Here is a 12834-nt window from a genome sequence, read left to right as displayed (position 1 = left end):
GAGTGTTCAGCGTCGACATTGAGTAAAGCTGGAATGCCATCTTAAGCAGTCAGGGTGTTCCTTGGCAGCTGCTGACCTGTTGATGAGGATTCAAATTGTCCCATGTAAGGAGTTAGCTCCATTCTGTAATTAAACCACATTCTATTTCAAACATGGTAAAGCCAATGAGATCACACATTTTCTGCATATTTTACTCCTGTCCAAAAGGAAAGAAAATACCTGCAAACAGAATCTGCTCTGTTAGGTACTTGGTGGATGGTTTACCCTTCTGATATGCAATATTAGGACTGCAAGTGTTTATAATCATAGCTCAGACTTTGCCTAGATGAATTTGTGCCTACTGAGGAATGTGTTTATGAAGTCCACTTTGCCTTCTTATTTTTGTTTTAGGGGACTATGGGCTACCGCAGCCTTGGTATTTCCCTGTGCAGGAATCTTACTGGCTTGGCCCTAGAAACCCTAAAGCTGAGAAAACAGCAACTGCTGATGGTGAGTTCTTTTAAATAACTTCAAACCCACTGATCCGCTTAGAGGTGACAACGTAACATTTCCATTACTTGAGCTGCTGCAAAGATTAGACCCAGCCATGCGCTGGGAACATCAGCAGGTGCCTTTGAACTTGCAGTGGCCTGCTATTATTAGAGTTATTAGAGGTGAGTCACTATTCCATCTGGGAGCCTTTAAAGCAGGGCTTAACAAGCAACATCAAACCCCCACTCTCTAACCAGCACTCTTTGAGACATTTGAGGAGTTCTTATTGTTCAACATAGCATTTGTGAAATGTTGATCTTTCTTATACTGAGGATCTCCTATCTTTCTAATTTGGGTTATTTTCTACCTAGTTTGACACTAATTTCTGTCAGTTTACTTTGGGTTTTTAAGCAATTTCAAAATTTATGCCACCCTTGGACCGACAGTGCAAATGAGTTCAAAAGTCCTGCTTTTATGGATTAGTGTCTGTGCTTAGATACTGGAGTACTTAAGAATGTGTAGGTGACTATTTAAATAGGAAATAATGCAGAATAATTAATGTTTAGAATAGAGGCTTGCTAAAGGTGGTGTTTTGAAATCTGTCTGAAATTTACAAGGTAACAGTGAAACCAGTCAAAATGACAAATGAAGAAATAATCTCATTACTGTCCTTTGCTTCATCAACTCAGACTGCTGACAAGGCAGTCACATCTCAGGATGATACCTATAAATCAGAAGGGAGTTAATCCTTTCTGTGAACATTACATCCACTGCTCATATTTTGATCAGAAAAGAGGTTCTAACAGTGGGGTGTTTTTAAGAGGCTTTGCCTTATGGTACATTCTGAGGGAATTAACAGGTTTTCCTTTGGCCTTGCTGTGAGGGTATTCAGAATGGTAGAGGCTTGCCTAGATGTTATGGAGTCTGCTACCTGCTTCAGCTTTGCAGGTGCCACCAGATTAGGATGTGACTGTATAGGAAGGAGGAGGAAAGAGCCAAAGGAGGACTTGTAATATGTTTGTAGATGAATAGAATATTTCCCAAGACCCAGGTAAGATGTCAGCCACTACATCTCATTGACTTCTGTGGAGTTTGGGCACGTCCTGCACCAGGGCTCCTTTGACTCGCACAAATTCAAAGCAGTTAGTTACAGGATTTTAACATTATCTATTTATTTAGTGTAAGCCTAAATTTAGTGGAAATAAAACCCATTGTCTGGTTATCTTAATGCTTAGTAAGTTCTGTGTGTTCTTTAGCCTATTTCCAGTACAGGGGCAACTTGTGATTTCTTAGTACCCAAACTAAATGTTGTGAGAAGGCTTGAAAGCCCCAAAATATTCAGGTGCTCAGGTAAACCAGCAACAGAACAGTTTATGGCTGCTACTTTACTGCCATTTTTAAAATCAATTTGATGAGCTTATACTACCATTTTTTAGATGACTTAGATAAAACATTTTGCTTAAGTGAAGCCTAGAGTTTATTTTGCAGGGGAGGCTACATCAGGTAACTGAGCTGATCTAACAGTTTGCTGTTGAGAAATAATTGGGCAATCTTACAGTCCCCTCCACAACTCTCATTCTAGTTCTGCTGATAGTCCCTGGTAAGATTAAGAAGGTTAAGTGGTAGATCCTTCCGGAAACCATTCCCAAGAACATAAAGGATAAGGTGATAGGATATGATGAACATGGATTTATGAAGAGCAAATCTTGCCTAACCAGTCTGATTTTCTTCTGTGATGAACATATCAATGGGCAAAGAGAGAGCAGTGGATGCTATTTACCTTGACTTTAGCAAGCACTTTAGCATGGGTTGTGTAGTATTCTGATAGCCAGGTTGATGAGATAAAGGCTGTTTGAGTGGATGCTAAAGTGAGTAGAAAATTGGCTGAACTGGTGGGTCCAACGGATTGTGATCAGCAGTACAAAGCATAACTGGGGACCAGTTATTAGTAGCAGGGGCCTGATACTGGACTTAATGCTGTATAATGCCTTTATTAACAGCCTGAGTGGGAGCAAGTAATGGAAGATACCAAATTGGAAGGAACAGCGAGTGCAGGGCAGCTTTACAGAGGAACCTGAAGAGGCTGGAGAAATGGCCTCATGGAGTTCAACAAAAGTAAATGCATAATACTGTGTCTGGGATGGAATAACTCCACAGGACAGTACAGACTGGCTGCAACCTGGATGGCAACCAGCTTTGTAGTAAAGGTCTGGTAACATGTAGAACATGCGATACCAAGTGTGCCCAGGTAGCTAAGATCAGATGCATCCTGAGCTTTATTAGTAGGAGTACAGCCATCAGTTCACGGGAAGTGATTCCTCCCTTCTAGTTAGCACTTGTGAGGTTATCCAGACCGTGTTGTCTGGTTTAGGGATCCTCATTGAAAGAAAGACAGAGTTACTGGAGGGATTTTAGGAAAGAGCCACCAAGTTGTTTAGGAGCTGGAGCATGTAACATTCAAGGAGATGCTGATTGCCTTGTGTTTTCTTGAGCAGGGACAGTTGGAAAGGTCATCTCTGATTAATGCCTTTGTAGGAGGCATGCAATTCTTACCTGTTTGAAGAACTTGAACAATATAGAACTTTTCTCAACTCATATCTTTCCTTCAGGGACAATACTAAACATTTCTTTAACTTATCATAGCTAACTAACGAGTTGGTAAGGAAACTGGGTACGAAAGTGCCAGGTAATATAACACACAGCTGAAAATGAAGTTAAACTGGTAAATCATCTTGGTACTTTTAAGTCAGTGCACTTTTGTATCCCTCACTTTGCCGTTTAAGGTGATGCAGCGAACATGTTTATGTTGCTATTTGTGTAATTTTACATAGTTTTATAGGCTTAAACTTCTTATAGCAGAATGTTAAGGCGAAATTCCACCCCAAAATTGAGACCTAAGGGGCTAGTTCACAACTGTGCTCCTTGCACTCTAGGCTATCAGCTTGAATTTGTGTAATGCAAGCAATTCCTTCAGGAGCTTCCTCTTCTATCATCACTGTTCTTCCTGCTTTAAGCCTGTCCCCATTAGTGACTTTATGTGACTTGTACAAAAGTTAACACCAACTCATTCATTCCAGCCTGGAGCAAGTCTCTTAATCTTAGTAGCAGTTTGCTTTTCATTTAACCTTGTTGTTTTGTTTTCCTCTCTCTCACTCCCTGCACACCTGGGAAATGTCTGTATGGCATTTCTCTGCAAGTGGTGAAGAATTTGGTCTAGAGCTGTGTGGACAAAATATAAAGCATATGCCTAATATTAGTCAGGATCTTCTACTCTGAGTCTATAATTGCAAAATTCAGTCATTTGTTCCTGACACTATGAAGATTTTAAGGTAGATGGCTTTGAGTGCTGTACCTAACCTGAGTAAAGCACTGATGATTCTTGGAGAGCTCAAGGCTTAGTAAAGACTGCCTCCTTTTCCTCAAAGTACCTCCACAGATAGATAAGAGGAAATTCAAGTTTGGTTAATTAAATCTTGGTTACTTTTGGTTGATTTAGATAAAAGCCCGGAGCCAGAAGGCTGTGTGGATCAGAAGGGCATGGAAGGGGAAAAAAATGAAAGCACAAGGAAATCTGAAGAGCCTGAAAAGCCAGAAGAGAAGAGTGACAAGCAGGGGGAGAAGGATGGTAAAAACAAACAGTGTAAACACAAACGAGAAAGAGAACCCGGTGAGCGGGGGAAGCCTCAGACAGATACCCTGGACAAAGATGAAATTCATAGTAAGGAGAGAGAGAAACTTGAATACTTCTGAGAAACCATGCTTACTGTATTTCATAACAAACTAGAAATAGGACTGATTGGAGTCAAGCTACAAGAGCCCAGTAGGCTACAGAGCATAGCATGTGGCTGCCCGAGCTAAGCTCAGGAGAAGCACTGACTCTCCCAGCTACCCTCTCGCGGATTCCTCTGCATTCACAATTCCTTAGAATATTTTAGCCATCATATATGAGAGCTGCCTTCCGGAAGATCTCTGTAATTGGTTTTTATCATGCAAATGCAGGCTGTTTCTATGGCAAGTTAGTGTCCATGCTATGAGGGGAGCCTCAGAGACACATACATTAACTTCTTAGAATTAAACAGACTTCAATACAAATACTTAATGCTGAGAGGAATGTTCTTCAACCCCCCCCCCCTTCTTTTATCCCCCTATCTTTAGTGTGTGTTGCATCTGTAGAGAAAGGCTGGTTTCAAAGGGGTTTATCTGAAGTGCTCTGTGTGTCTGTCTGCAGCCTTTTCTGATGCTGACATTAGCCACCACCTAAGAATTCCTGAATGACCTGCCTTGTTTTCAAGTCCCTATGTCTTCTTTTGTGAGGAGCCAGAGAAGTTTTCTGAATGTGATGCTCAGAGGAATGCATGTGGATTCTGTAGCAAAACTGCCACAGACAGCTCTGAGCCCACTCTGACTCTTGAAAAGATAGAGATAAAAGTGGAGTCATTAGAGCTCCTCACGTAGGCACTGAAAACGTGCATTCAGGGTGAATGGAAACAGGACAGACTTCAAAAGAAAAAAGACAGGCAGAGGGCAAAGGTTATTTCAGCCAATCTTCTCCTAGTGTTGCCTTATCTTTGTGGTGCTGTACTCATCAGCTCCCAGGTTCCAGCTGTTCCATGGCCACAGAGGAAGGGCTTTGCCTGTCACTGCACAAAAAAGCCTGCCTTCCCTTTCAGCCAGCCACACAGGATCTGAGAGGCAGAGAAGCCAAGAGCAGACCTGGTATGGTCCAAGGGCAGTTTCCACAATGGTTTCATAAGAGCTAGAGCTTCATGTAAGAGTAATGGGATGTGAAATGGAGAGTAGTTCTAATGGCTTAACTCTAGTGCAGTCCAATAGGTTAGCAGAGCAGGGCAGACACTCTATATACTTGTCCTAATTGCTTGATAGGTTTTAAGCAGAGCCTTCACCAAAGACCCATTAACCTCCCCAACAACTGCTGCCATCTCTGAAGACCTAAATGGCCCAAAATCGCACTGAGGGAATAGGATCATAGTGGAGAAATATGAATCACAAAAAAAAGGAGCTCAGCCCTCCACCAATGTCCTTCAAGTGATGCAAAGCAGATCATCAGAAAATTTGCCTCAGAACTTGTCAGTGAGTCTTGCAGACAAATATGAATTGAGGTAATGATACATGTAAAAGGATGGTATCTCAGTTGCCAATATATGCATATCTATCTAGCCAGACTCCATGTGAACTTCTGTAAATACAGGGATGTATGTATTTGTTTTAGCAAGACAAAAGGAAACCCAAATTCCTTCATAAAGCAAAAGAAGAGTTTGTCATAAATGTAATTTTATTTTAAATAAAGCTACCCATTCTAAATGAATTATTTCAGCTCTGTACAGCTCTGGCATGTACAACATATTTGAAACATTTTCCTGAGTATGTTTATAATGACAGTCATAGTAGCCACTGCTGGAGGTGGGGCTGGTTTCAGCCAGATGGCATTGGCTGCTCTCCACGAAGGCCTGCTGGCTACTGAGCAATTTAACTGAACTGCAATTGCAAAACAAGCCTCCCTATCAAGCCTTAAGCATTCTGTGTAAACAAAAGTGGACAGGCTCTTTAAATTTCTCAACTCCCATCATTCACATTGCCTAAGGGCTTAATTTACTTCAAAGGAAGTTTGTTTTGTCGAGAAGCCCATGCAATAAAACATCCCGATGGTGCTATTTACAATAATGCATTTTTAATCCAGAGAGAAAGCCATCCAATGTCGTGCTTATGTTAGGTACTGTCTAAATCTTGAGCTGGCCTCTGCAAGGGGGTAAATTTCACCTACCAGGATTAAAGGCAAATGTTGGTTTGTTTTAAAGCAGCCTGGTAAAAGAATGCACAGCTGGACACATGATTTGAATGACAGAATTTAGCTTGGCTAAAAAGGCAACCTGCTGCTTGTTTAATCTCTCAGCCTATCTAAGTATCTTCAGACAACATTCCCAAATAATCTTCCTGCTACACAAAACAGAAAGCACATTCAGCTTCACCTGACCCAGTGAGTTATCTCTCCACAGATTATTACAGTTCTGGGCTCCACTTCTGTTACTGATCTATGGGTGAGTGTAACCGAATTGCACTGTGGATAGAAATCTTGCCTCAGTTTGGTAGTGGTGTGACTGGAGAATCTGGCACAAGATGCTGTATTTTACTGAGTGTGTGCTGTTGCTTCTGCACTTATTGATGTGTCATCATCAGAACTAGGGTTAAAACATGCTTTTATTCTTTTTTTTTTCATTCTTGATTTCTTGTCTTTCAAGTAAATACCTTCTTTGAACCTGAGCCAACAGGACTGATTCCTGGAGTATGCATTCAGAACCTGGTGAAGATTTTTGCAAACAGGCCCAAGCCAGCAGTAGATGGGATGAATATTACTTTTTATGAAGGCCAGATCACAGCATTCCTCGGTCACAATGGAGCAGGAAAGACAACCACCATGTAAGTCTGTATTTTAGAAGAAGCAAACTCAGGGGATGTTCTATTGCTGTGTCCTGAGGAGCAGCCTTCTCTTTTCACTCTTGTCTCTCTACCACCCCTGCAGCTAGCTTGATGCACAGCATCAAGTTTTTTCCAGACAGGGAAATGCTGCCCTTAGGCAAAGAGAAGATATCCTGGATTAGTTAAAACCGAGGGAGAGAGGCAATGCATGACACAAACAAGTGAAAGTCTGGAGAGAAGGAAGCAATTCTCTCCCTCATAATTCATTTAGAATGGCCAGACTCCCAGTAGGTGGAGAGGGAGAAGGATCTGGCTGAAAGAACTGAAGATTTGAAAGCCACCACACTCCACATGTTCTTAATTTCTCTGTCTGAATTTGTCAGTCATGTTTTTTGATCTATGTGCAAAGGAGTATAAAATACAGATCCTGTTTAGACAAAAAGATTATATATATGCAAGATCCATGTCCAGATTAAGATGTTCCCCTAATCCTAGAACCCTAGCATCTCAGAAAGCTGGACTTTAGGAATATTTAATTTCTTTATACAGAGCTTTATTAGGCAAAATAGGATGAATTGGTGAGCAATATATTTCATGAGTCGGTGACAAGTTCAACAAAGGTTGAAAGAACTGAAATGTTTCATTGTGATTTTTCCCAGTGGAACACTTTAGGTTTTTTTTTTTTATTAAAAAACAGTTTTATTTCAAATGGACTTTAAATTGCCCTTTTTTTTTTTTTGGTAATTGTTCCACAATAAGAATGTTTGACCCAAATCAAAAGCATTCTAATCTGCAGATCCACAAGATTCTCAATGTAGCAGGGCAAGAGTACTTATATGTATGCTTTTTTACTGGAGTTGTTCCATCAAGGCCCATAGTAAGGAGTCGTCATGCTCCATCTAGTGGAATTGTGCTATGCATCTTCCTAATGTGGCAGGGAAAGAGGGGAGTGGGAATGTTCTCATTCTGTTTTCTCAGGTCCATACTGACAGGCCTCTTCCCACCCACTTCTGGCACTGTGCTGATTGGTGGCTTGGATATTCAGACTCACATGGACTCCATTCGGCACAGATTAGGCATGTGCCCTCAGTACAATATCTTATTCAACCAGTAAGTATCATTCCATACTAGCTTTTTCAGAGTAAGGGTTCCAGTCTGCATGCTTGACAAAGCCACAAAGCCTGTGTTGTTTCTCTTACTGTGCTGGCAGTAGGTATATCTCAGAGGTGCTTCTCCAGCATTTAGCACTCACATAGGGTAGGTAGTGCCCTCCTCCAGTAGAAATCTCCTCCATCATTTAGCTGGGAACAGAGAAGTTTCCAAGGAAAATGATAGTGCTCCTGGTGCTGGTGGTTTTTGTTGCAGTGTGAGTTAGCATGAGTTCAGCCTGGGGATTCATACGACTTAGGCCACCTAAAGCATAAAAATCTAGGGCAACAGCCCAGTAGCAGGATATTTTATTGCCAATTTTCTACTATCACCCAGCTGTTTACTACCTTCTCAGGTGATTTCCAGCTTCACTGCCATTAGTTTGTGTGCATCTCAACAGCAGACTCTTTTCATTAATGCAGCTCTTACATTAGCTCCCATTTTATATGCTTAAAATGGATGGCTTATGCCTGTTATACCTGTTCCTTTAGGAGCAGGTTCTGCTTTGAAAAGGCAGAGAAAGAGCCTATGACATCTAAGGGAAGCATGTTGATCCCTAGTAAGATCTGTGATTCAGATGTAGGGTAAAGCAGCCTCTCTTCCTTTAGCAAGATAAAGGAGTTTATCTAGAGTGAATTTATTGCTGCTTGGGAACAAAAATCTGCATATTTATTTACATTGTCCTGGTGCCTTTCTGTCTGATTTCACAGGCTTACTGTAGCAGAGCACATCTTGTTTTATTCTCAACTGAAAGGGAGATCCAGGGATGAAGCTGAACAAGAGTTGGAAACAATGCTAGAAGACATGGGACTCACCCATAAAAGGAATGAAGAGGCTCAGAATTTGTCAGGTGCCCATAGGATTGTTCTAAGATGTTTTTTCTTCTGCCTTTTCTTTATCTTTGGGCAATTATAGTTCAAATTATGTATTTGAAGACATATTCTGACACATCACTGTGCACTGGGGAGGTCTTTACTCTCTTAAGAGTAAATGGGACTGTACAAATAGTAAAGCTGGCACAACCTGTCCCTAAATCTACTACAAATTCAAGTATGTAACAAATTAAAATATACTTAAAGCTGGGGAGGGGTTAATAAGTATATAAAAAAGAAAAATCTGCCAATGTAAGAAAAAACCCAAAACTCAATGTTCTATTATTTAAAGGCAAACGAAATAGTATATTATCATGCAGCTCCGCTGTTTGGATCAGTACTCTATACTGCTGTATTATTTAGTAGAAGTAGTTACTTTCATTCTAAATGTACACATGCAGGTAGTGTGTTTGAACTCATCTCACTTTGAGATTCAAAAGCTGATTTAAATAAACAGCCAGGTGTGCTTATACTAATTTATCCTTGATTGTAACTGTAAAAGTTGGCTTGATTCGCATAAAAACATGAAAATCTTGTCTCTTCCTGCTTTTGCTTCTGGCAAGAAGCAGAAAATGCAATTTGTAGATTAAAAAGTTACATTTAATAAAGATAACAGAATTTTGAACAAGCTATGCTGAATTTCAGAGGAAAAATGTCACTATTGACTTAACTGCAGATAATTGCTGGCGGGTGGGTTTTGTTTTACTTGTATCAGTCCCCCCAGTGAAAAGCAGTGTTATTACACCCCTGCCACTCATGTAACTCATCTCAGACTCCTGGACGTGTCTGTTCTCAGGTGGAATGCAAAGGAAACTGTCTGTTGCCATTGCATTTGTGGGTGAAGCTAAAGTGGTAGTCTTGGATGAGCCCACATCTGGAGTTGATCCATATTCCAGGCGATCTATCTGGGATCTCCTGCTGAAGTATCGCTCAGGTAACACCTCTGAGAGTGGAAATTGTTTCTGTGTGGGTTTTTTGTTTTTTTAAACCTGTGATAAATGCAACATGTGGCTGCTGGTTAAACTCATGAGTAGTGGGATATGAATACAGGCAAACAAGGTTCTGTGAAGAGATACCTAGGATGCAGCAAACCTAGGACTTGGCTCTGGTGCAGAGAAAACCCTGCATTAATTGCCAAAAAACTAAGCACAGTTTTGAGTTCAAGAGAGTGTCCATTCCTTGAATATTCCTCCTTATTCTTTATAGGCAGAACCATCATCCTCTCAACCCATCACATGGATGAGGCAGACATCCTTGGAGACAGAGTGGCGATCATATCCCAAGGGAAACTCTTCTGCTCAGGTTCTCCTGTATTCCTAAAGAACTGCTTTGGGTCTGGCTTCTATCTCACTCTTGTTCGCAAGATGAAAAACACCAAAATTGGAAGGGCTTCAGTAAGTACATGGCACCCTCCCTGCACATGGAATGTGAAAAATGCTTACACATAGTCATGCACTGCACCAGGGTGGAAAACAGTTATGTGCTGCTGGAGGTTGTGTACAAAACTGACTTCCAAATGAAAAAATAATGCAAAAATAAATATGAATATATTATAAATATATAAATATACAGCCAGCCAGCCAGCCAGGTGAAAATAATAGCTAGATAGAAAGCCCTCCATAGTCTGTAGTTCACTCTCATCAGTTTAGTATGTCTAAAGTTTTACCAGACAAGTTGCCTTTGTCCTTTTAGCAGCCTGGTGTAGTGGAAGGTGTGCCTGCCTGTGGCAGGGGGGGTTGGAACTAGATGATCTTTAAGGTTCCTTCCAACCCAAACCATTCCATGATTATATGATCAGGTCTTTCTAATGCTTGCTTTTGCAGTACACTGGTTGTAAACATGATGTAGTCTAGTAACTAGCTCAGACACCAGAAGAGTCTACATTTATCCATAGCTGAACCAGCCCATCACACAGCTTGAAATAGGGATCTGGGTTGTTTCTCTTGTTAGTAGCGCTTCCGGTCTTAGTAACAACATGATTTGTATGCTCATGGTCGCTACTGATCACATTTTCCCAGGTTTTTGCATGCAATTTAGAAGTTACAGGTATGTTTTGTGCAAGTGGATTTGTTTTCTGCACTGCTGAATACAGTCCTCAGATGACTTTCAGTATAATATGTTCAAGGTGCTCCAGATACGTCCAGTTTTTCACTGACTCCAGCCTTCAAAGGCTGACAGCCTTTACTTGCAGCCTGTTTTGCATGTATTTGAAGCACTTTAATCTTTGTATCTGTTGCTTGTCCATGCTAGTCACTTTGCAGCTGTGGATCTCAGTGCTCCTGCTCCTGCTCCAGCTGTGCACACAGGGACAAAGAAGGAGCTCCAGAGCAGGAACTGGATGGTAAGAAGTGGGATGGTTTGGCATTCCAACACATAGTTCTGTCTCCTGTTATGCTACGATCTCGTTTTACGTATCAATGCTTCAGATGCCCACTTCTTCAGTGCTTGTGTCTAACATCTGTATTGCATTGTAACATGAATTTGATAAGGCTTCTTTGTGGCTTTGCTTACTATTGCCCCTTTTTGATGTATATATGGTCTTAGGTACAGATGATGAACTGGAAGTTTATGTGCTTTAGAAGTGTAGGCTGAGTTTTGAACTACTGTACACCAAAATGTGTCATTTGTTCATGGAAACTGAAGCATATCTAGAGTGAAGGGAACTGACTTTCTTAGAAAAAGGTTGTTTTGACTTTTCTATGTGAGAGAACAACTTAAGTAGATACTGTTGAAGATTTTGTTGTGCTTTCTTAACAGACCTGAAATATTTTTCTGCTACGTAGTTCCAGAGCATAATTAGCAACACAGCCCAGCCTAGTACAGAATTAACTGAGATATCTGAGTTATGCAATAGAGCAGTCCCCGTTTATATAGTGCAAACAACAGCTTTTTAGCATTGTTAAATACTCATTCTTTGAACACTGTTTTTAATTTTCACAGGAGATCTGAATGAGCTTGCAGAAGTCATTCATCATCATGTCCCAGAAGCAAAATTAATTGAAAACATTGGTCAGGAACTAGTTTACCTTCTGCCCAGTAAACACTTTAAACAGCGATCTTATGCCAGTCTCTTCAGAGAACTGGAGGAAACATTGGATGACCTGGGACTCAGCAGTTTTGGAGTTTCAGACACACCACTTGAAGAGGTAACAGACCTCTGATACCTGCTGATCTTACCAGCAGTCCCCAGAATGTTTTCTGAGACAGTTCCTGTTCCTAAACATGTATACTATCCCATCCAAAACCTATTCACATATTCTGTGGCACGCTCAGGATGTCTTTGGAATAGGCGTAGAGAAAGGATCCAAGCATCACTTCATGCTAGCCTCATGGAGCATGACTCATTAGCCTGAAATCTGTCTTTGTATCTTAGCTTGTTCCTGTCTTTTATTTTCTGAGATATCTCCTAAAAGATCTCTGGTTGTGTAATAAGCAGCAGTCCTGAAAAGCTATCTGATTTTGTTTCTTTTACACTAAATGATGATGTATAGGCTCCAGAAGTCAGATGATTGTACCTGTTCTGTTCCTAACCAGGATATGTATTTGTCTATGGCAGGTTTTCCTAAAGGTCACAGCAGAAGCTGACCCTGGAATGCAGAAAGAAGGTAAAGATCCATGAATCAGTACTTGATAAACTTTTCCTGGGGCTGCAAGTAAAGAGGAACCTCAGAACCTTCAGTCTTTGTATGGTGTTCTTGCCAAAACAAATTTGGTCAGCAAATATCCTTTTTTAGGGCCTGACATGATACCTGAGAAATAAGATGAAGTCAGCAGAAAGACCTTTATTTAGATTGGATGAGATTCTGAACTGTGTAAGTAAATGAAGTGTCAAGGCCCCACATGTCAATGGTTTTAGTAGTTTTATAAAACGTACTTGACCATTAGTCCATAAGCTGACCATTAGTCC

At 40.8% G+C, this 12834-nt stretch overlaps 1 protein-coding gene across 1 annotated transcript in view; it reads left to right on the top strand.

The window, feature by feature from the left end:
- Nucleotides 1-12834, top strand: part of ABCA4 (ATP binding cassette subfamily A member 4) — a 70729-nt gene that overhangs the window by 35881 nt on the left and 22014 nt on the right. Inside the window, exons 17-26 of the mRNA XM_061378869.1 lie at nucleotides 391-489; nucleotides 3968-4189; nucleotides 6729-6906; nucleotides 7885-8016; nucleotides 8766-8905; nucleotides 9724-9861; nucleotides 10134-10321; nucleotides 11178-11268; nucleotides 11868-12073; nucleotides 12484-12532. Of these exons, the coding sequence (XP_061234853.1) occupies nucleotides 391-489; nucleotides 3968-4189; nucleotides 6729-6906; nucleotides 7885-8016; nucleotides 8766-8905; nucleotides 9724-9861; nucleotides 10134-10321; nucleotides 11178-11268; nucleotides 11868-12073; nucleotides 12484-12532 (1443 nt within the window). The remainder of the gene's footprint in view (nucleotides 1-390; nucleotides 490-3967; nucleotides 4190-6728; nucleotides 6907-7884; nucleotides 8017-8765; nucleotides 8906-9723; nucleotides 9862-10133; nucleotides 10322-11177; nucleotides 11269-11867; nucleotides 12074-12483; nucleotides 12533-12834) is intronic.

The sequence above is a fragment of the Neopsephotus bourkii genome, unplaced genomic scaffold (assembly GCF_033783945.1).
Source record: "Neopsephotus bourkii isolate Nb327-2 ecotype Australia unplaced genomic scaffold, CSIRO-AGI_Nbou_v1 NB_1768, whole genome shotgun sequence".
In the NCBI taxonomy this organism is placed as follows: domain Eukaryota; kingdom Metazoa; phylum Chordata; class Aves; order Psittaciformes; family Psittacidae; genus Neopsephotus; species Neopsephotus bourkii.
The sequence above is the reverse complement of the archived record's forward strand: the minus strand, read 5'-3'. Positions and strand labels throughout refer to the sequence as shown.